The sequence below is a fragment of the Monodelphis domestica genome, chromosome 1 (assembly GCF_027887165.1).
Source record: "Monodelphis domestica isolate mMonDom1 chromosome 1, mMonDom1.pri, whole genome shotgun sequence".
Taxonomy (NCBI): Eukaryota; Metazoa; Chordata; class Mammalia; order Didelphimorphia; family Didelphidae; genus Monodelphis; species Monodelphis domestica.
The window spans coordinates 485901771-485926276 of NC_077227.1; the positions used below are offsets into that span (position 1 = coordinate 485901771).

General features: G+C 39.5%; 1 protein-coding gene across 2 annotated transcripts; it reads right to left on the reverse strand.

The window, feature by feature from the left end:
* Nucleotides 1-383: 383 nt before the first annotated feature.
* Nucleotides 384-16600, reverse strand: LSM14B (LSM family member 14B). Of its 2 annotated transcripts, none has more exons than XM_056812884.1 (10): nt 16089-16600; nt 12566-12729; nt 11742-11877; nt 10725-10841; nt 8063-8227; nt 7765-7842; nt 7309-7470; nt 6359-6509; nt 5290-5475; nt 384-564 (listed from the first exon to the last, which is right to left on the reverse strand). In XM_056812884.1, exons 1-9 carry the CDS (start codon nt 16213-16215, stop codon nt 5304-5306), a joined length of 1272 nt encoding a protein of 423 aa, XP_056668862.1. In that variant the 5' UTR covers nt 16216-16600; the 3' UTR covers nt 384-564; nt 5290-5303. The 2 variants fall into 2 exon arrangements, with proteins under 2 accessions (XP_056668862.1, XP_056668861.1); XM_056812883.1 differs by lacking the exon at nt 384-564 and adding an exon at nt 3287-4579 and having other exon boundaries at nt 16089-16578.
* Nucleotides 16601-24506: the final 7906 nt, after the last annotated feature.

The window sequence follows — 24506 nt, forward strand, 5'->3', positions numbered from 1 at the left end:
ATGCCATTTTTACCACCCCAAATTGTGTATCTGGATGTTCATTCTTTAGTACAAGTTTCCCTGACCATTACTTATCTATGTCTTTGCCAGACTGTATACTAGATTTTTTCCATTATGACACAATCATGTGGGCTTAAACTCCCAATTCAAATTTAAGCAATTCTTTTTCCTCTTTACTTTGGCATTTTCACATTTTCATTTCATTTCTATTCCACTAGTCAAATGTGAAATTAAATTTTCATTGAGTTTATCTTCATGTGTCCCTGTTTGGGTGGAACAATTGGGGGGTAGGGGGGCTGTCACCATAAGCACCAGAGGCACTCTAAAAGACTTACCATTGTTGAGCATTTAAAAGAATACATTTCAACAATGAATCTCTCAACTTTGTATAGGATACCACTTTATTAGAAATATAGACCACTTGTTGAGACCATTTATTAGAATGTTAACAATATATTTGTTATTGGTCTAATGTTTCATTTCCGGTCCTCAGATTTACCCTTTTTTTGTCCATTCTTTTCTTCCAGCTTATTAAAGGTAACTAGGAATTTCCAAGTAGTCATCCTGCAAAAAATAGAGGATAATGAACCCAAGTGAGCATGGTTCTAATGCTAGTGTTGCTTTATATTCTTGGCATGTATGTTAAGTTTACTTCTTCAGGCCTTCCCTGTAGATTTGGAATTTTTTCTCTAAAATTTGCATCTCTTTTAAAACGCTCCCTTTTGCCATCCTTAATTTGCTTTTGAAGGGTTCATAACTTTCTTTCTTCCTACTCCCTAAATGGGGGGGGGATGACAAAAAAAACTACAAGCTTTATTTTTTGCAGCTACTTAATAACTTTATCTCAAATGTGGTTCACTTTCTCAACCAAAATATTCATTGTCTTGTTAGAGGCAATAGCCTGATCCCCAATACAGGTACAGCCAAAATGGATCACATGTTTAAATTTGAATAGCAACATTAGTCACAGGTGAGCAGCTATTTTAGCTTAAATATATTTAGTCTGCACTGAGGAAAATAACACCCATTATGTGGAGCCCAGTGAAGTGAATTTAATTATTATAGAATTTGTATTCAGTTGGCCACAAATATTACTACAGAATTACAACTCTTTGTGGTTTTATTACCAAGCATGTGCAGTGTGAAAATTAGTATCGGACTTAAGTCAAGCCTTTGTACTAATGATCAAAGAGAAGATATTTAGCAGCTATAAAAAACCAGAAGGGATAGTTTTAAAAGCCAACCTCAAAAATCTAGAGATGTATTTAAATAAAATGTATTGATACAGGACCAAATAGATCCAAATACATCCAACTGTAAAAGTTTTTGTTGGCCTTCTCATTGCTCAGTGGGCTAAAGCTCAGAGATGCCGATCTTTAAGAAAACCGTTAACAGAGGTATCCCAGTTCCATGGAATCAGTAAAAGGCAGTATGTACAGTTCCTTATACTCATGCCAAATTGGTCACAAGAGTATCTTGACACTACTGGTGACGCTATGGCACTCTGTGTTCTGTGGGCACCTGGCTGCCCTCACTGCCCCTACCCCTGCCAGTCCCTTACTAGAAAGGCAGAGACTGGCAAAGCTGCACCCCTCTCTCTCCCTCTCCACTATGCCTTATAACATTTTTTCACATGCCTCGCCCCTCTGCCCAGCAGCCCAATGGTGGGAAATGCAGAGGGTGAGGTAGGCTGCAAAACATTGTGCCCTCTGGTCACTCCCCTCCCCCTCTACACTCCTGACTGACATTCCTTACTTCACCCAGTAGCCCAATGGGAGGGCTTTTCCCCTCCTCTGAGGCTCATCACCAGTCTAGGCGATAAGGTTAATTTTTGCCATTCTAAGATTATATTGGTTTTTAACAGTGTATGATTTCACTGGTTCCCTGGTAAAGCAAAGCCCCATAGCAAGATAATCGACCAATGGGTCTTAACTGTCCAACTAAATTTTTAGTGTTGGCTTCTTGAAGCCAAATCACTGTAGCCAAGATTGCTTCTGAGGGTCTTACAGAAAGTGGTCAAGTCCAGTTAACCTGTTCTAACAATTGCTTCAGTATTTCTTGGAAGCCATCATTTTTAGGGGGCTTGAATTTTGTCTCAGCAGTGAAACTAGATAGGAGATCTTGGGCTAGTAATTAACTGCTTATAAGGAGCTTAAAGTGAAGGAATTGAGATAAAATTTAATGTAGAGACCTGGGGGCATTTAGATCCCAAGTTCAACTGTGATAGCAAAAGAAGCTAGTCATCATAGGCTTTAACTTTGTATAATGTACTGAATGAAATCGCCTTCAACAAACAGGCTCTCTGGCCTTCTGGAATACTTTTAGTACTGGGTACAATGAGTTCAACTCCAGTAGGATGTCTGAAAAGAGAACTTAAAAACTGTAGTTACATTAATAGGGGTTTAAAAAAAAACCAACTAGGAACTATTAAGCCTCTTGGGATTTAAAGCTGGAAAGAACCCTAAGACACTGTCAAAACCCTTACATTCATTACATTACATGAAATCCTAAGACCAGGACATGGAGTGTCTCATTCAGTAACAGCAGTAGTAAACGGCAAACTTGAATTTGAATCCAAGCTGACTTGGATTCTTGTTCTACATAATATACCATGCTTTGAGAATAAAACTGGGGGCATGATGATATCCACTTGAACAGTTGATGGATTCAGGATGCAGAATTGAGTCATTTTAGGGTATGGCCTATTTGAGCATCTGTTTTACTTGACTATGCTTTTAATAAGGGTAGTTTGGGGCCTTTTTTTTTAATTAGAGGGTGAAAAATGTTTCTAGTATTTTAAAGAATAAAGGGGATAAAGAAAATGCAGGTAGATGGTACCAATCTCCAAGTATGTTTTAAGGGCTGTCTTGAGAAGTTTGTTCTTGATTCCATAATGTACATATTGGGAAATGGGTAAGAGGTAAATTATGGCAATACTTAGACGCTTAATGTAAAGGGAAAAGGTCACTTAAAAAAATCACTAAAACAGAATGGGATGTTTGAGGAGGTAGTTAATTTGCTACCACAAGTATAAAGATTTCTGTCACCTATGCTACTAGGTGAAGGAGGAAAAAAACAGGCAATTAAGCCTCATTTTAAGGCTTATCTCTACTGTTGAAAATCTTTATACCAAGAGTCACTGATGACCAATGAAAAACGCCTCTAAATAAGAAGAGATAAGCTACACATGAATCAGTAGCTGCCCCCATATCGATGAAATGATTTAGTGAAGAAGGGTGGAGGGACAGGGAAATCATAGGTGAGATTAAGCCAAGAAGAAAAAGTATTAAACATTTGAATGTTTTATTTATAATTTACAATATTCCAACAGAGCAGCCCCATTGCTATGCTTCTAATTCTTAGCAATTAACTCCTACAAAAATAAACCCAAGCTTTTACGGTAACTTAGTCAATGCATAACTAAAACTTCTGTAGCTATTTTAAGGGAGTTTTCATTTACCAAGGTGCTTATTTTCAACAAAATGCCCTGTCAACCAGAGAGGGGCACATGCCTATATTAAAGATGTAACCCATTTACTCATGCAACAAGTTTATGTTACCCCCCTCCCCCCTACCTTTTAAAACAAACAAAAAAACCCCAATGGAACTATTTACAGTTTAGAGGAAACATGCCCTTTGCCAACTCAACTTCCACTGAGGAGTAGATTGCTCCCCCTCCCCCCTCCCTAAGTGGATGAGAACAGCATTCAAGAGTGTTATGCCAAGTCCAACACATAACTGGTAAGCAGCATGTACCAGAGACAGGTTGGCAGCGACAAGGAGGGCTGGTGAAGAGTTTTTTTTTAGGGAGGTTAGCCCTGAGTTTTATATCCCCATCAATTCCCATAGGGATGAGCATATTATATCCCTGACCCTTAGCTTTGAATATTCACAGGGCCTCTTGGAAGTCAACTTTAACTCTTCCTCTTCTGACAACTCATCTCTGGATTGTGACTGACACCTACCCTAGGTACTCTGTGACTTGCTTATACATGATCCATGTGACAACCCCAATGTTCCCTCCCAACCCACCCCCAAACCACCCTAAGTACTCATTAACCCCATTTAGTACTGGGCATCCAGGTCTCCAGACACCAAGAGTTACTGAAACATGTTGCCTCTTAGAAGTGGGAGTGACAGACCAGCAGCACCAAAGGGTCAGTTTGGTTACTAAAAATGTAATTGGCTTATTTTTAATGAGACTTGGTTCTACTTTTAAAAGCTATTGTCTCAAAAAAAAAAAAGATTTAATTAAACCCTCTCTAAATACAGAAACCCTTCTGCAAAATACCAAAAGAAAACCTTAAAATTAGGCTGTGCTTTTTAAGAAAACAAAAGGGGGGGAGGGGAGGAGGAAAGAGACCAAGACACCTCAAAGAGGTTACCCATGAACACTTCCAAAAAACAAGTGGTTTTTACTCAGACCAAGTCTAAGTTCAGTTGAAGTCCAAACGATAAGCAGTAGTACTGTGGGACTTTCCAAAAAGTAGTAAACAAAGTGACCCATTTTCTCCCCACTTTAAGTGCAGCATTTTCAATGTTTTCTTATATACACAGCATCACCTTTGTGCCACTTAGCCTGCAAGAGAAAAGATAGTGACCAAGATTGTGTATTTATGCTCCATGAGGAAAATAGCTATAACTTCCCCTGGTCAGCTCCCTTTCTAAATTTGGCCATTTCTAGTACAGAAAAAGGCTTCTCTTAGATTACCTTTACTTTTGAGAAACCTCAGTACTAAGAACACTTATTTTGTTTAAAAGTCAAGTACCTGTTTGTTTTGAAAGGCTTCTCTATTGAGTAAAAGTTTCCTCTCTGGAAGCCCAGCTCCTGAGTTTGACCTTTGCCTTTAATTTGTTACAGCTGACTGTTCCCTAATACCACAGCTATTAGACTGCAGAGGTTTACACACCCGTTTGTGGTTAAGTCTCTGTAGGCTTTCCAAAAGGGTATAAAGAGACTCTTAGGGTCAGTATTTCTTCAGAGTTGGCACTAAGAGCTGTGTCTTCTCCCAGGGATATGGTTCCCAGAATCCCAGAGCCTTTGGTTCTGTGTGGTGGTCAGAATAATGAACCTATCCCTTTTTCCTGATTAAAGAGTGGGTTTTCTGACTACTTGGTAGTTCTGTATTTATTTCCAAGTTATCATAGGCAAATGAAATACATGCCTAAAATTTTTCCTCTTATTGACAATAAGCCAAATTTAATAGATTAGCTGCTGAGTGGAAGGTTCTAGTCTAAACACTCCCAATTTCTCACTAGGCATGAAATAGCTAATTCCTTCATACTTACATAGAGTTACACTCTTAAACTCTCCCAGTACCAGCTCTATGGGAAGTCTGATTGCGCCGGGCTGCTCCAGTGCCTCTTCCACCTCGAAAGCCTCCCCTGAAGCTACGGCCTCGAAGAAATCTTCCTGAGACTCCAAAGGTCTCTGTATTGAGTTTCCTTTCTTCAGCCCATGTTGTACGCCTAGAACTAAGTTAGAATTGAGGTATGTTTTAACACATAAAACTAAATCCCTCAAAAGAACTAAGAGGAAAAATATTTTCCCTCATGTCATTACTGTTGTCTAATGATAAACAGCTTTTTAAAATGTAAGCACTAAGTGAAAAATGCATGCACTAAGTAAATATTTGCTGAATTATTTGATGCTTAAAAAAAGTAGATAAGTCTTATTTGCAGGACTAAACAGCTCCATGCTATTTTCCAGTACACTATCTAGTGGTTGTGATTGGTTAAGTGGTTGGTTAAGAAGTTGTGTTTATGGTGAAAAAAACCCCACTAGATATGGAGAAGACTGGGTTGAGTTCTCCTATTATCTGGAGGATGGATGTGACCCTAAATAAATCTATCAATTCCTAAGGCCCAAGTTTCCTAATCTGTAAAATGAGAGAGTCAGTGTATCTCTAAGGTTCTTTTACTTTTAACATCATTTACTGAGATTTGGTTCTGAGTTCTAAAATCCTGGATGAGAACTAAGATACACCTGAGCAAATGAATGCCAGTTCAGAGTACATAAAAACTCTTTATCTAAGTGACCCTCTAGCCTCAACAGCTGACAGATGAACAAAGATTAAGTGGAGAAACAGAGGAGATTCAGTGATATGCAAATAGGGGACAAACTTAAAATTGCCTAATTTTTTAAAACGGCCAGAATCTGCTTTATTGTAATTCCTCAAATCAAGTGTTCATCATCTAGGGCTTATGCATCCTACAGCAAAGTTCATTGTAGAGGGATTTTAATTTGTATCAGGTTTCTAAGTTTCAGTCTTCAAAGCATTTGCCCAAGTTAAATAAATGAATCTTTAAGGAATGGCCAGCCAACAATCCTTTTCCTTCCCTACATTCACACCTTTACCTGGACTTTAGTTCAGAAGATATGTTGTCAAAGAATGACTTGGATTTGTCATAATAGCAATTAGGTCCCAGGAGGTCCTCCTCTGTGGTACTGTCATTGTTCTGGGTTACTACTGCTGGATCTCCCTTCTCTTCTTTTTCTGTTTTGTCATCTAAGAATAGAGAAATATTAACTATAATGACAAGTCAACTAGAAGGAACGTATAATTCAAACCAGTGTAGAAATATGACCAAGAATCGATCTCCACAAATTCTGAATTAGGCTGGAAAAAGTCTACATACTGGTACACAGATTCAATGCTTACTATGTATTACCTTGTAGTGTTAAGCATAGCTATTTACTTTGCTTTGCTACATTTCACTGCAATTAAGCATATGACTCCTTTCCCCCCTCCCCACCAAAACCCAACATATATAAACCAACTTGGCTACTTAAATATTAATCATTGTGACTAAATTAGGAAATCAGGGGCAACAGACATTTGTTTGCTTTTAAAGTTTAATAGTCAATAAATAGAAGAGGTTCTTAGAATTTACAAGTACTACAATTTTTATAATCAATGCTATCAAATCACATTACAAAATGAAAGAGCTTTCATTCAAACACTGACTAAATTCCTACAATATGCAAAAATCTCCAGTAAAAGGAACTCAGTATCTCATACTAATTAAGACAGTGCCATTTTACTATTGAGCAGTGCCAACTGTTTAGAAATTGAATCTTTAAAAAACCTTAATCTGCCTTTCTTTGGTAAGATCTATTTATCCTTGTATTTCCTCTAAGGTTTTTTTTTTTTTTTAGGTTCAGAATCTTCAGTTATTTATGATATGGCTTTCCCTTCACTATCATGGAAGCACTCGACGTATCACTATTCCAATTAAAAGTGGCAACTACACCTTGAAGTATTATAAACATTTCCCCATAAAGAGTCAAATACAGCTAAATCAAACCTTTAAAATTCAGTTTCTTCTTAAATTCCTTGTCAAGTTCCTCTCTGTTGAACTGAGCATTTGCACTCTCAAAATCAAAGTCACCTTCAAACTTAATAGTATTTTCCTTGACATTTGTTGGACGGTTCTGCCCTCTGGAACGGTTTCTTGTTCGCCTGTTCCCTTTGGGAAGAGAAAAGCAAAGGTAAGAACAAATCAACAAACTTCCATAGAAGAGTACCTCTAAACAACAACTAGATCTTTGAAGGCCTTCAAAGGAATCACCGTTTTTAGAGACATCAGATTTTATGCAAGTTCCAGATATGCTGCCTCATGCCTCTTCTCCCTCCTCTCTACTCTGACCCCAATGTAACAGTGGGTAATTGGGCACCTGCTTTAAGTATTGCTGACTTAAGATTTTTAAAAGTTTATCAATTTTCAACTTTAGTTATTCATGTCACTCCCAAACTAAATTACCTGATCTTCTCCTTTGAGGTCTTCTGTTTTCATCATTCACCTGCCCTTGATTTTGCACAGTTACTGGCTGAACTATATCTATGGCATAAAAGAGAAGATTAGGGGAAAGATATTGAGGTCAGAGACCTACAGGTTTATAATCAAAGATGCCAAGTATGATTCTATGCTTTAAGCAAATGCCTTGTAAAAAGCCACAGACACACACTCTCAACTCTCTTTCTCAATATGTTGCCTTGATTGGGGGGGATGCGGTGGCAGATAACGGAAGCCACACACAAAGAGGAAGTATTTCAAGTACCACTTGTTTTGCTGTTTGGTTGGACCTGGCGACCATTGCGTTGGATCCCCATGGGAGGCTTGGTGGGTAGTAGTTTTTTGGCATTCAGGTTATCAACAGAACCAGTCTGGACTGCCTGTTCCACCATGGGACTCTTACGTACTGGGATGGATGGAAAACCAGCTCCTGAATTAAGAGAAGAGAACAGGGTTTAAAATCAGAGGAAAAAACAAAAAAACATTATAGCCTTCCATGTTTTCCTTTATGGTTGGCACATCAGAAGTAGAAACAAACCACCCACCTATAGAGATTTTATTGAAACTCAGGCAAAACTCATTTACTGGAAGAGTTCCTTCCCTAGAGATATGCAGGTGCCAGGTCTGTAAGTCACAGCCCACTGAAACATCCAACTAGTCTCAATGCTTATTCCAACTTTGGAAACTCATAATGCTCATCTAAATTTAAATTTATTTACTTAATTGATTAATTTGGAATATTTTCCATGGTTACATGATTTGTGTTCTTCCCCTCCCCTCATCCCTTCCCCCTTCTGTGGCTGATGAGCGATTCCACTGGGTTTTACATGTATCATTGATCAATATCTACTTCCATATTATTATCATAATGCTCATCTAAATCAGAGTCCTATGGTCATTAAAAGACATGATACATTTCTATGATACTGAGTAACCTAGAGTATTAAAATATTGGTAAAATCAGCCTACAAAGGGTTATTTTTATCCTGGTGAAAAATGAACAAGAATAGTTGTCCTAATCTATAGCTTGATAGAAAACACAAGTATTAAATCATTTCAGAAGTTATTTTAGGGGAATGTTAGTTGTATCTAAAGACCTTAAGTCCAAGTAAAAGGGACAAACTCAGTCTGAAATGGTATCTCTTATCCCCAAAGTTTCCCTTAATGCAAGTAAAATTCAGCTCTGAAAAACTCAAGAAGGACATTCAATTCTGTATTCTGTAGTAGAATATTCTCATGAGAAGATTTGCTAGAAGATATTTCCAATCCAAAGCACTTGGAGGTAAAAGAACTTAAGCCTAGTCTCTCCAAAGCAAATATGTTTAGACACATACCTTCAGCTTCCTCTACTTGCTTCCTCCAAATTCTTGGGGCTTGGTATTTTGATGGGGTAGTTTGGGAGGTTATGTGGAAACTGGAATGTTCCAAGTGGGGAGGGTGAGCCTAGTTTAAAAGTAATTTTGGGGGATTGTTTTGGTTGAACATTAAAACCTTCTCTCCCTCTCCTATAGAGCAAAAACCAGGTTTTTGTTATAAGGAATAGAGATTAGAAAATTCACTAAATACAGATGAGGAAATGTCAAATAGACTAGAAAATTACTTTCTAAAAAAAGGATTCCAGATCTGTTATGTACACTTGTGTGACTTTCAGGCAAGTCATTTACTATTTAGTTTCCTGATCTATAAAATAAAGGAATTATATTAGAAGACCTAAGGTTCCTTTCAAAGTCTAGATGCTTGAATTAAGAGCTGCAAAATTTCTTTTCAGTTCTAGATGCTACAATCCTAAAAATTCTCTGTAATTCTATTTACCATAATGGAGTTTTAACTCATTTATAAGTTTGTCTGGTCCATCATTTTGCCTTCCTTGTTAACAAGTCTCAAGAGTTTCAACTGCTTAAGCCTGTTCACATGTAAATTTAATTCAGTGAGAAATCAGAACATCAGACAGGTTTAATTTTTTTTTTAATTCCCATCTTTCCAAGAGCAACAGTACCTCCTAAAAGGTCTTAATCTTAATAATATGAAACTATTCAATAGTTTTAAAATGCAGATGTGATATACTGCTATCGTAACCAGAAAATGCTGGGCTCAATGTCATATTCAAACTCAAAATATGCAGAGTAAGACAGATTGACAGTAGTTGTATGAAATAATGCAAGTTATTGTCATTATTTCACATTTAAAAATCCATTCTAAGCTCAAGGACCTTGGAATCTACCTTCAAAGATACCACAGAACTTTGGAGATTCAAGCAGTTTAAGAAATGGGATGTTACCAAAATTACTTAACTCCTTACAAAATCCCACCTCAAAATGCAAAGTAGATAATTTCCATCAGCGCAAAAATAAGTTGAGTGTCATGGTACATGTACTGATCCATTTCAAGACATTATTCTTTAATTTCTTAGGATTTAGAGACATGTCAAAGTCTAGCTTCCCTCCTATGGTTCATAAGTCTCAATAAACAGGACAGAAAAGTTACATTTCATAATAATGATCACATGCAGCAGTATATGAATGTACCTTAACAGTTCTAATATACTGGCTTTTAGAATTGTCCCCAATCTAGATACATGCTCTCTGATCCAAACTATTTTGATCCAGATGGTCAAAACCAGAAGCTATTTCTTTCCTAATAGTTATTTTTCTACCTTATATTCACAAGTGATTTGCCATGAAAGTGATTGATGAAAGGCAAACACTGTGTATGAAAAGAATGAAGAGAATACTGTCAGTTCCTTGTCATCCCTAGTATTTTAACTTTTAAAAAAAAGGGCTATATGCTCTGTCAAGCAGAAGTAAAGCATAACACTAGTTTGACATGAGCATTTACTACAGCTACTGTCATTCTGTTCTACTAGTTTTACCCCCTTGCTCTTAAGCAAGCTTTGTAAGACAGATGCAGTTCTCCAAAACTGCCGTTACCCTTAGAAGAGAGCTGATGTGGCTCTGAGGACATGTCAAGCTCTGAAACAGGCTGTGGAGATGGAGAAGAACTAGGGCTTGAAGCAGCGGCTGAGGCTGGAGGGCTTACCAACTTCTCTAAAATAAGATAAGGGAGAAAAGAGCAAAAAGAGAAAACATACAAATAAGTAATGAGATACTAGTCTAACGTACAGCAAGCTTGGAAAGATATCCAAGGAACCCCTTGCAGGCCAGGTTGCTATTACAAACAATATTGAAGACAAGCAGCAAGCCAGGGTGGTAATGTAATCTGTTATATTAGAAAACAGTCTCAAGACAAACAGAAATTTTAATAGAAAATGACCTATAGTTCTAATAGTCTTGTTCTTAATCTCGATGCTTCCCTGCCATCAGACATTATTATTGGGATATCAGTGAGTAATCATGCCTAGGTTATCACCAGGAATTTTGAACTCATTTGAAAAGCTGTGTGAACAAAAAGAGTTATAGCATGGAATTGCTTCACTAGAGAGCCATTTATGCTACTGAATAAAACTGTATCCATTCTGAATTCTGAAAAAATTCAACATAGCTTAAAAGTTGCACTTAAATTGCTTAGGAAACCATTCCATGGCTCAAATTCAAAAGATTACAGGAGCATGGTTTATTAAATAAAAAGTCTGGAACTTTAGCAATATGCATCTAAAGTTAAAGGTGTCTCACTGCAATATTAACAGCTCAAGTTATTAATTTCCTTTAAGGAACTCTAAAATTCAGAATAAGTCCCAAATTATTTATACTGATGTTTGAAAGAGGTTTTTACACTTTATACTTTTTGTCATTATGTAAACAGACCATGTAATTTGGTCAAGACAAACTTTTTCTAGAAATAGGAATAGAAATAAAAAATATGGAACTGCTAATTGTACTGTGAAGATAATTAGCATCTATTTATTTTTGCTTCTTAGCTGCTGGTATCCATACTTAATAAAAATGTAATATGGATCAAGCTTAACAAAGTAAAGAAGTTTTACTCACCTAAACCTAAGGAAGCTGCATACTGCTGGCTAAGTAATGAGCTGGCAGCAAGCTGGTTGTAGGGTGGCATACCTCTAAAGGGGCTGTAAGGCACATGTGGTTGGAAGGATGATGTAGAGGCGGAGCCCAGGGAAGACTAAACAAGACAATATGTAAGAATGAAGCATAATTACCCTACTAATATACAAGATTCACTCCCAGGTGCTAGACTATAACTGAAAACACACAGAATGTGCTTAGAAAGGGGGAAAAAGAAAATTATCCCATATATCTCTACAGAGGAGCAAATTTAATTAAAGTGTCACTAAAAGCTAGCAAACTATAGCTATAAACTGTCTTAATGAAACTGGTAATTCTTCCTTCTATATAATTTCCCTCCTCTCCTTCCCATCATGAATTTGTGCCCAAAATATTGTAGGGAGAGGACAGGGGCTAATGCAAGGAGACACATTTCACTGGAAACACAGTGATAAAGTTGGAAAAGATTTCAAATTCAATATAAATCCAATTTAGGTAGTTGATCCTTAAAGCTCAAAAACACTGCTGGCCAACATAAGATCAACTCAATGACTTCATATAGCATACCCAATAAAGTTAACTGCCTTCTGGCTATATATAAATGACATCTCTTTTAGCATTGAAAAACTTCTTTAACTAAGACTTCTACAAGTCTTGTTATCTATTTTATTTCCTGGGTCCACTAGTAAGAGACCAGGCTTAAACCATCAAGCCTTCTGAAAGATAGAAAACTTCTAGAGGACAAAAACTTTCCCACTGAAGTCTGCTTTAAGGAAAACAAACAGCAAAAAACATAACACACTTACTTGGACAATAGCAGGATCCTGAGGGAGTGTGTGTTGAGCTTTTGGAGGTTCACATACAGTAATATCTTTGATATCACTTCCCCGGAAAATGATGTATTCATAAATTTCCTCTCTTGGGGGAGCAGGTCTATCAGTGGGACGGTCTTCTGTACCAAAGGACCTCACTTAGGAATTGAAAGAAGAAAGGTTAGGATGTTATACACTGATTATACTGAGGTCTTAATGATTTAAAATCCTTCCTATTATCTGAAAGGTTTCTTCTTGAGGTAAAAGTATATGAAATGGCAGTGGACAAGAGTTCTGAAGTCAAAGATCTTGAGTTCAAATCCTCCCTCAGCCAGTTACTAGCTGTGTGATCTTTGGCCAGTCACTAATCCTCTCATCTTCAATTTTTCAATTTCCTCACCAGGAAAATGGGGATAATAATAGTACCTAATTCATTGGGTGGTTATGAGGAAAATAAGAATATGTGTAAAGCACTTTGTAAACTTTAAAGCAACAAATCAATAGCAATAAACAATAGCTATTATTATTGCAATTCTTTACAAAACCTTGGAGTTCTGTTCATTTTAATACATATATTTTCAAAAGGGATCCAATACCTATTTGTAGTTTATTTGGCAATAAGCAAAGTTTGAGAAAGCCTATGAAGAGAATAACTGTAGTGTTCTACAGAACTAGGCCTACTGGAAACAGGGCAAAAAATTCTGTCTTTGTTGCTCTTCAATCATATTATAAAGAAAAGAGTTAAATCTTAGTACTCTACTCTGAGAAGTCAGCCAGTTTATTTCAAAAAAAGAGGTGTCAGTAAAAGAACTTTCCCCAACAATTTAATGCCATTTAAACTCTGGTGACAATAAAAATGGATATTAAAAAGGTATCCAGAATTTGGGTCAATAGTAAAAACAAAAAACAAAAAAAAACACCTCTTAAGATGAATACATTTAAAACAAATGGAATATATTAGGCACCTGTAACTGGCATCACCTGAGGTAGTACTTCAGAATTCAACTAATGTCTGATTCTCACAGAGTGAGGAACTAAGAAACAACTCCCTATAAACTAAGGACTTCAGGGCTTTTATATGCTTTAAGAGATTGTTATGGTACAACATGATAGATTTCAGTTCATCCTGTTTACAAGATGCAGGCATTTTACTCAATGCACTGTGAGCATAAGTAAAATGTGTACACATACACTTAGAATGCCTAATATATATTTTCTTTTAAAAAATTAAATTGCAATGTCTTCATTCATTTAGAAAATATTCAAACATGCACAACAATACAGATTACAAGACTATATTAATTGGGTCCTGCAGACCTGTTATCTTCCCTGATACAAGAAACAAACTTTGACAGATTGATCCCTTTTGACAATTCCACAAGATAAGCAGGATGCCTGGGAGGTATTAAACAAATTGTAAAATGACTGCCAACTCCAAAGTATAGTCAGATTATGATCAACCCTACTTTACCTGCCCCTTAAACTTCCTTCAATGAAGAGTAAAGACCACAAAAGAGCCATCTTTTGCTTTTACCATCATACAATATAAAAACATACCACAGCAACAGCCACAAAGGAAATCCTTTCACTATAAATCTTACTTATTTGATGCTTCTTTTAGGGGTCCAAGACAGACTGGTAGGACTTATCACATAAAGAAAGTTACAGAAACTACAATTTGAGTTACCAGCTATGGGGCTGGGATGGGATAGGAAAAAGACATTGGGGAGAAAATCCTGGCTTACACGCAGTTCAATCATGTGAAACGAACTGAAGAGAGTCCTCTTGAAGGCAGACATCCTTCTACTTTAGCATCTTAAAACCTGGATTTTGTGCAGTCTCAAGGTTTAAGCCCTTTAATTGGTTCTAGAAGCCTACAGCAACCTTGCCATCCACATGCCCCACCCCCATTTCCATGAATAGGTTCTTCGATTTCTAGTATACACCATCTCAGACCTTCACTAATTGTCTGACCCAGAGTCACTTACTTAACCTCTTTCAACCTCAGTTTCCTAGTCAGCAAAATGAGGAAAACAGGTGTAACAGCACTCTCTTTCCTTTCCAGAGTGGTTAGAATAGAATGAAGTGACCGGTAGGTAGTGCTTTGCAAATCTAAAGAGCTATATAAAAGCATCCTTTATACCACCCGACTAAGCACCTTCTTTGTTCTGAGGGAATCACATCTACAAATGGTAGACAGGAAACTACTAAAGTAGAGAAGGATAAAACCCCATATACTTAAAGAAATAATACCAAAACTGAAGTCAAAGCCTGCATCCCCAATCACCCTCCCCTCTAGATATTTATTATCTGAGCTTAGCAGTCAGAGATCAGGAATACTCCACTTACTAGGACCAGGCTCCATTCAATGGAAATACTAAGACCTTTGTGCCTATGTGTTAGGGCAGGGAAATTCACAAATTAAGTAGAAGGGTTAGTGGGTTGGGGAGAAAATAGGGGGTAGCCAAAGAGGGCAAAGGTTAACTGGTGTCAAACCAGTTCCCCAGAAACACTTTTTGTACCAGGGAAAGAGGATTATAGAGGGCTAGTTAGGAAGACCACAGACTTTAAAAGGAAGGAGGGCTACCTAGAAGGGCAACAATATTAGGGCACAAAGACTTATTCTTCCCAGTTACCATAGAGTTCTTTTGGGCACAGAGCCACAGAGGCCTGATGAGAGGGTAAGGGGATATCCCCAAAGGGTGGGATGAGAAAAATCCTATGTGGCAGATCACCAAACCTTTTATGCTGGCATATGTGCTAGTGTGTGTGGGGGTCTGGGGTGGGGTGGGCAAGGGGACAGTTCCATTGCAGGTGAGCTCTTGAGGGTAGCCTCAGGAAAGAGATCTAAGAGTATGGGAAGGAGGTAAAGAGTGCAGCAGGGGCGGATACAAGACCTGGGACATAACTAAGCGGCTGTAGGTCTCCTAGAATCTTTCCAGGTCAAGTTCACTTGAGACTAAGGTTGGGGAAAAAAGCAAGACAGCTGGGGATTGAGGGAAAATCAAAGAATCAAGTGAGAGCTGGGGAAGGGTAATGGAAGGCTGTCTGTCCTCTCCCCAAAGGTGCAGCAGACAACAGGATCTGAGGATCAGATTCCCACCTCCCTCTGGATGGTCAGAGACACACGAGAGATGAGGAGGAGGGGGTGGGGGCTTCTGGGAAATCAGAAGGCGCCCAGACTCCAAAGAAAAAAGGTTTGGGGCGAGCCAAAAGAAGTGCATAAAGGTGGAGGAGCTGGGGGGAGGGGCAGAGTAGGGTGAGAACTGCAGCTGGGGGAAGACCCACTAAGGGGAGGAGTCGAATTGTGGCCCAGGAGGAGGATCGGTACCAGAGAGAACATGGGTCAGCTACGGGGGCGGCCTGGAGCCGAGTGGGCCCCGCGGCGGGGCTGGGGGAGGGGGCGCAGGCCGGGATCCGAGCTAGGGGAGGGAGGGGAGAGGGATCGGCGCGGGCCGGGCTGAGGCGAGAGCTAGCGCGGGCTGGGCGGATGTCCGGGGCCCGCTGGGTCCGGTACCTTTGGCGAGGGCCACGGTGGAGTTGTCCGTGTCGATGGTATAAAGGATGCCCTCGTAGCGGATCTGCGCCTTGGAGATGAGGCTGATCTTACTGCCCAGGTACGGGGTGCCCGACGAGCCGCTCATGGCCACAGCCGGCCGGGGCCGGGGCCTGGCCCGTGGTCCGCTCGGCCTTCCTTAACACACAGCACCGAAGCTGCCGCCGCCGCTGCTGCCACCTCAGCCTCCCGCCGCTGCCTGTGGGGCCTGGGCCTCTGGGGGAAGGGGAGGGAGGGGGAACGCGGGGGGGCGGAGGGAGAAGAGCACCACATCCGGGTGCTCCTCGACTGCGCTGCGCAGCTCCGTTCCCACGCACGCACACTGCGGCCCGACTGGTTGCACTTTCCGCCCTTTAAATATGGCGGCGGGACTGGCCGTGGGGTGGAGAGATTCCGCGACCTGCGCCTGCGCAAAATCAGGACGGAGAGGCGCGTTAAGAAAAGGTTTTTGGTTGTACTCTTCAGCTTTCCACTTCACACACCCTCCGCCCCCTTTCCCGGCGTGCTCAGCGCCTGCGTGAGAGCGAAATGTGGCCCTGGAGGTGGGCGGGGAAAAATAAACGTAGAGGGAGGTGTAAACAGCTGCCGCTTAGCTGAAGCCAAAGAGGCGCGTGCCTGGGGGTGGAGGCAAGGGCGGTGCATTTTCCTGATCTTAGCTTGGTGGGGTCGAGGTGACTATGGAGAGCTAGGAGGTGGGGCTTGGCACTGGTGCGTACTCCTAGGGGAGGAGAGGAGGGGTTACCTAGGGCCACTGTTTCAGCCAGCGGTTCAAGCTGGGGCGGGGTCGCCCTAAAGGGGGTCTGGCCTCCAGCCTGGACCTCCTCCCCACTCCTAAGAGCGCCCAGTGGGTCTTCTTTTCCCCACCCTTTACTTCCGCCTTACGCGGAGGGAGGCGGATCCAGACTACGCGGTGGGAGACAGGTTTCCATTCTTCTCATCTTCGCTGTCTAGAGGCTGGCGGGCCCGCGCTCGCTCGGTGATTGCTGCTTAAGTTGCCCTTCGCTAGTATAGGGGACTTAAGAATTCACGCACAAGCCTCCGCTTCGGGGCTTCGGGGCTTCGGGGCTCCAGCCAGCCGAAGCACTTCCTGTAGGACCCACTCAAACCCTTCTCAGGTTCTGGACTTCAGTTTCTTTTCAATACAAGAAGAATAGAGCTGATGAAGACCCTTCCAGTTCTGGCATGCTTGAGGAGGAGACGGAGGATTTCAAAACCCATGGCAATAGATGAAGTGCTTTTCTTGACGGATTTGTCTTGGATGTTTGCTTCTTTGGCATTTAAGTGTGGAAGGCTGGTGGGTGGGGGAATGGAGGGAAAGGGGTTCTAGACCCTGGAGGTTGAACTCTTAACTTCTTCCCCGGAAGTGTCAATCTCGGTGTCCTGCCTGCTGCTCCACCTATCCTGGCATCTCCGCCTGAAACACTTAACAGAGGCCGGCGTGGGGTTGCACGAGGCCTTCTACGCCCCTTAGGTATCCGCTCCTTTCCTTGCCTCGGACCCAGAGCTCAAAGCTCCGGCTCAGGAAGTTTCCCCGAGTCTACCAGGCACCAGGAGGAATCATCCGAACTCATCCGAAATGCCACAGGGAGGTAACTAATTGCAAGCGTCAGGTGGTTGGGAAGACGGTTACAGGTAAGGGGAAGATGATTCGGAAACTGAGGCTGCATTCCCAGGCATCTGCTCCACCTGTTGGAAGTCGAGGAGAGGGAGTGTCTACCTTGCTGATCTTCTAGGAGGCTTCTGCTATGTACCCTTTGGGCCAATCAGCTTTTAGAGCTTTAAATGTAAATTTTACTGACCCCAGTAATGTAATCGTTTATTTAACGTTTATTAAGTACTCTATGCCTCTTAAGTTTAGAGGGCAACACTTACCTAGATAGTCAATAAAGATAACTAATTTTGTATGGATTAGCCTGAAAAGTCTAATTAAAGGCGAGAAGGTAGAGGCAGTGACGTATGGACAGATAGCGATGGGCCTGGGAGCTTTTGAAGTGGGGCTAAAATTTACGTTTTGCATTTGGAAAGCCCATTTAGTCTCTGTTTCAAAGAGAAACCCAAGTTCCATATTTCCTTTCTTCCTGGCTTCCCTGTTTCTGTTGAGAATACCACCAATCTTTCCTAACTCAGGTTTAGAAACAGATTCCTTCTCCACTTTTTGTTTTTCCTCCCCTGGTTCCCATCAGGAGATCCCGTATCTATTCTACCTTTTTTTCTTTAGTCTTAAGACCACCAACTTGTTTTATACTGCTCCTCTGAACTATACAGCAGTTTCCTAATTGATTCCCTTGGCTGGTTTCTCCAGCCAATTCGTCATCCACACAACTGAAAAACTGATTTCTAAGTAAAGATTTTATTAATCCATTCGTTAAAAAACTTGACTTTCTCTCTTTTGCTTCCAGACTCTAACACTACTCTACCTCATCATAAATGTTTCAGCCAAACTGGCCTACTTGTTCCCATTCATTCAGTCTATACCTTTGCCACAAATGTTTCCTATTCCTAGAGTGTTCTCCATCTCTGATGGACGTTTGACCCTGGTTGTCGTATCAGTCCTCTAGCTAACTCTCTGAGACTTTTAAATGGGCAAAGTAAGTGCCAACTTACACTGGTAAAGATTTTTCACCAGGAGTTCCCTACACCAAGAAATTGTAGGTCCAGTCCTTGTCTCCACCCAGTAAAATGCAAACTATATATTATATATGTATATATTGAGTATTTCATAAGTGCTCATTGAATTTAATTTTTTAAATCCCTTCTGTCAGTAACAATTCTAAGACAGAAGTGCAGTTAAGTTAAATGACTTGCTCTTAGCTAGATCAGATCTGAATCTAGGTCCTCTCAACTCCAGGCCTATCACTATCTACTGTGCCACCTAGAAGCCCTTGAATTGAATTCTTTTCTATTAAAAGTTGAATTGAGCTTTTGGAAAACTGCTAGAAAATGAATGGAATTATTTCTCCTTTTTCTCCTTAGAGTATAAGAATAGTGGGGTTTTGGCCAGGGACAGATTGTATCTAAAGAACTGTTTTCTTTTGCTCAGACTGTTCCCTGTGCCTCAAATGGCCACTTTCTCCATTTTTATCTTGTGAACTTATCTTTAAAATCTCCACAAAATGCCAGGAAGAAAACTTCCTGATCTACCCCTCCCCAACTGGAAATTTTCTTTTCCCTCAAACTTTACATAGTCCTTTGTTTTGTAACTGTGCTTTTCCTGTAATGTCTATAAAAGTTATGTGTTGATGGTTTATTCCCTAAGCTTCTTAAAGATGGAGACTTGTTTCTCCAAATTTCGAATCTTCCTAGGCACCTGACACAGTGCACTGCTCACAGGAGAGATGCTAATTATATGTTTGTTTATTTAATTTTGTTATGCCTTTGCCAGTGGCTATCACAGTGTTTTGTATCTTTTAGACATAAGGATTGGATCTATGATGTCATTGATATATTGAACTTGCAGGTGAGGAAATTCTACTAATGGAAGTCAACCCCTTTCCTTTTACATATACTGAAATCCTAGTTCTTTAGAACTCGGAGAGATCAAGTGAGTTACCCAAAATCTTAGCCAGTTCCAGAGGTAGGGCTTGAATCCATATCTTCCTGGCTCCAAGGCCACCTTTCTATCCATTATTCTGTAAAAACTTAAATAATTGAGTTATCTATAAATTGTCTGAATAGTCCGGGTTCTGATTTGGCTTGAAAGAGCCTAAATTTAAACATTTTATAAGTTAAGGGAAATGAAGAAGCTCTAAGGAAGTTTATATCTACTCCCTGAACAGTAATAAAATGATTGATTTTGGTGGTGTTATTAGAGAATTAGTAGGGTTGTGCTACAGGCCTTGGTTTCATTATGTAGAGATAAAGAACATCTTAGTTACAGTTATTCAAATGTAATTTTCTGTTTGCAATTGTAACTTAAGGAGATTGAGAATGATGTGTAGCCATTATAATGGAAAATATTTTTAATATTAGTTTTTGAGCAGAGTACCTGTAATACACTAAGGAATGGAACTCATGCCCTTTTCTCCAGAAGTTTTTTCAAGATAAATGAGAATTAGTGAGCAGACAGGGATCAGGGGCAAGAAAGAGAACTGCATAAGAGAATAGCAAACAACTGTATCTGTATTCTCTGATTAGAGTCATTTACCCAACTTGACTGCAAATCCAATGAGAGACTTTCCAGATTCCTCTGAAATATACATTGATACAAGTCCCCTTCTCCCTCCCACCCTTCCTTCCTTCCTTTTGTTTTTACATCATCTTTATTTCTGAATAAATCGTCTTTCCTTTTTAAGAAAGAATAAAAGAGAACCAAATGATTCAGCAAAGTTCCTTGGTACATCAATTGAGTCTAACATATGTAATATACCATACTGTATATATAAGTCCCCCACCTATGCAAAGATTGGAATGAAGTCCATTTTCTAGTCATTCTTCTGGACTGAACTTGATCATAAGTATTCAATTTTCAGTTTCTTTCTCTTCCCCCCCCCCCTTTTGCTTTGTGTATATTATTTTCAGTGTTCTGTATGTTTTTGTTCAGTGATTTTTGGTCATGTTTCATTCTTCATGACCCTATTTGGAGTTTTCTTGGCAAAGATACTGGAGTGGTTTGCCATTTCCTTGTCCAGTCCATTTGACAGATGAGGAAACTGAGACAAACAGAATTAAGTGTCTTGTCCAGGGTCACACAGTTAAGTAAGGCTAGATTTGAAATCATGAATATGAGTCTTACTATCTCAAGGCCCACAGTTCTATCCACTGCTTCAAAGTTCTATGTACTTACCATTAATTCACATATCTTCTACTTCTCTGAATATATCATGTTCATTGTTCCCATAAGTACAGTGCAGTAACATTCCATTCCATTGACATACTGCAGTTTGTTTATCCCTCAGTTGATGAGACTCATTCTTTCAAACACAATATACCTATAGTAGAGGAAGAATATTTTGTCTTACCTATGTTGTGTATATATGTATACACATAAAAAAACTTAATGTTCATATTCAATTTATAATTATGTCACTAATAGTGGCTTGCATTTGTCTATAACTGTAGCTTATAAAGCGTTTTGCATATATTTTTGATATATAAATATATTTTCAGTACATAAAATTTTATTTTTTAATATATATTTTATATAGAGATATATAGAGAGATATTTTGTGATACACTCCTATAATCAATCCATAAACAAGCATTTATGGGCCAAGTATTTTGCTAAACCTTGGGGATACAAATCCAAGGGAAAAAAACCAATACTGATTCTTAAGGAGTTTGCATTCTATTTGGAGAGACAAGTATGTATATGTGAGCAATAAATACACGATAGAGTAGGAGGGCACTAACAGTTGTGTGGATCAGGAAAGACTGTAAAAGTGGTATTTGACCTTCATCTTCAAGGAAATAAGGGATTCCATGAGACAGGTGAGGAATGCATAATAGTCATGGAGATGGGAACAAAGGAGTGTCATAATATGAGAAATAGAGGAGCTTATTTGGTTGGATCACAGAGTTTGCAAAGAGGAGTACTGTATAATGACTGAAAAGGTCATTAAGGGCTTCTTCCAAGGGACAGGTTTTATAGGTTGTTTTTTTTTCCTGAGTCACTAGGAAAACTCTGGAGTTTATTAAACTAAATTGGGGAATAATACAGTGAAATTTACACTGAAGGATAATCACTTTGGCAGCTTTGTGGGGAATGGCTTGGAGTAAGGAGAGACTTGAAGCTGGAAGATCAGTTAGGCCATTATATAGTCTAGGTGAGAGACTACAGAGGTGATGCCATGAGTAGAGAGGAGGGGTCTGATTGGAGAGATGTGCAAATAGAAGTGGCAAGATTTTGCAGCTGATGTGGGGTGAGGGAAAATGAGAAGTTGAAATTAATGCCTGGAAGATTGGTGGTAACCTTGACAAGTAAGGAAGTTTAATAAAGGGGAGAGTCTACAGGGGTTTGAAGTCTGAGATATACAAACTAGCTTTATAAAAACTATTTTGATGATTGTATCAATATAATTGTTTAATTTGTAATCCTATGTATTTTATGCATTTAAAAACATTCTCGGAAGGAGTCCATCCTTCACCAGGCTGCTATATGGGCCACTAACACAGAAAAGATTAAGAATCCTTGTTGTAAGGGATTTATCTTTGTTTTACCTTTTCACAGATGAGGAAGCTGAAAATCAGATGGATCATGTAAGTTTAGGAGTCAGGACATGGGCTCAGATCTTCTGACTTAAGACTAGGTCTCTTTTCTGTATACTATACTATGCTTCTAGATCTCATTAGTTGTAAAACAAGAGACAAGCAATATAGATAGCAAATTCATATCTCATAGGATTGAACAAGTTGAAAGGACTTTATAGCACTTCCTCTGATCAAACAATCTTCCAGATATTGGTTCCATTCAAAGTAAGTCTTGATGAATTATTATATTCCTTCTTCTATATTAAGGATAGTTGAACTTCATTATAAAATCATAGAATTTAGAGCTGTAAGAGATCTCAAGGACAATCTAGTCTAAGCCATCTTTCCTACCAATACAGATGAAGAAAGTGACGCCTATATAAGGTATGTGACTTGTCAAAGTTTATTCAGTATCAAAACTAGAACTAGAACTCATATTTTGACTCCTTGTTTAATAAGTTGACAATATCTTTGGGAGTTGGTTGAGCCTGAGAAATATGCACAAGAGGACCAAGGAAAAATTTGAACTAACTGAACTAACTTTCTGGGAAGGAAAGAAGGGTTTGAGACTTGAAGCATTATTAATCAGGCCCAGCAATTAAAATGCACTGAGTTATCCACAGGGAACCCTTTGTGGCTCTCACAGGGCAGCACAGGTCACTGGTTTGGCACCTGAGGACTTTAACTACCACATATATAACAGAGCAAGGCAGAGAGCTAAAAATATACCTTGTTCTCAGGACCCAAAGTGAACAAAGGAATGTAGGCAAAACCAAACACAATTCAACATTTTAGACCAGAATTTAAATGCCCAGAAGATAATGCAAGCCATCCACACCAAAGACCAGCTGAGAAAGCTTAAAGAGCTTTGAAGAAACCTTAAATCTGGCCTTTCTAAAGGCTTGATTTGTGTGGCTTGATTGTGTTTTCCAGATTAGGAAACATGCTTACCCTCTTAACAAACTGATTCCCTCCCACCCCCAAATTAGTTTACCAAACTGGTTTATAATCCTGGTTTGAAAATCCTATTTGGAAAAACTGGATTTGGTTTGGAAATAAAATACAAGCAGAATACAGAACCATGAAATTATTGTTTTAGTGAAAAGAGCTCTGGACTCTAGGAGTCAGGAGACTAAATATTTGCCACCCTAGAAATTAAGCTGTCTTGGTATTATTATGAAAATAGTTTTGACTGCCTGGACCCTCTTGACAGGATATTAAGGACTCTCACAAGTCCATAGACAGTTTTTAGAGAACCACAGGCACAAGTTATCCCTACTTAACACCAACACTATCAGTAAGCTACCCTAGGTTCTCTTCAGTGACTTTTTCCTATCTTGGGTTATATCTTTACTTGAGTTATGCTGTTTTTAAATTTCTGTTTTCTTGCTCTTCTTTGTCTTTTCCCACAAAGTTTCCTTTTGCTTTTCTCAATTGTGGCACCATCTGCTCACCTGGCCTTTATGAGGATCTCCTCCCGTTTACAACTGGGATTTTATCTTCAGTTAGATTGTCTCTACTTAGAAAAAAAAAGCCAGATTTGTATGTTAAAAACAATCTCTGTTGACTTCCAGGAAACACTTAAATACTTAGCACTTCCAATTTATATTATTTTATATTTCACATTCTTTGAGGTTGTGAAAATCAAATAAGAATGTTTGTTAGCAAAGTGCCTGGCACACAGTAGGCATTACATAAATCAGGGGTCCCCAAACTACTGCCCGTGGGCCACATGTGGCCCCCTGAGGCCATGTATCTGGTCCCCACCACTTTTCCAGAAGGGGCACCTCTTTCATTGTTGGTCAGTGAGAGGAGCACTGTATGTTAAAGCACAGCGTTGCTCTCATACAGTACTATTTCCAGTGACATAATCCTTTGCATAGTGCCTTAGAACGAAGCACTGCACAAAGGATTATGTGGCTGCACGATGGAATACGTCAGCATGGTGAGTGGCGATCTGGGGAAGGGTATTCCTCACTGTGTACGCTGCTGCCAGGTTAGGGTTAGGTTTTTCTAGTCTGGCCCTCCAACGGTCTGAGGGACAATAAACTGGCCCCCTGTGTAAAAAGTTTGGGGACCCCTCATATAAATGCTTACTTATCTACCTTTCCCCTTATTTAACACTGATACTATTGGCTATAGTTTTCAACTAGGGGTGAGTGAAAGGGAAGGAAGAAGGAGCTCCAGCAATTT

Excerpts from the sequence above, each read along its gene's own strand:
- LSM14B (XM_056812884.1), bottom strand. The coding sequence starts at position 16,215 with ATGAGCGGCTCGTCGGGCACCCCGTACCTGGGCAGTAAGATCAGCCTC. Across the intron at positions 7,471-7,764 it reads ACCTCAAAGGAGAAGATCAG|GGAACAGGCGAACAAGAAAC; the intron begins GTAATTTAGTTT and ends CTCTTCCCAAAG. Across the intron at positions 6,510-7,308 it reads GAAGAAACTGAATTTTAAAG|ATGACAAAACAGAAAAAGAA; the intron begins GTTTGATTTAGC and ends CTCTATTCTTAG.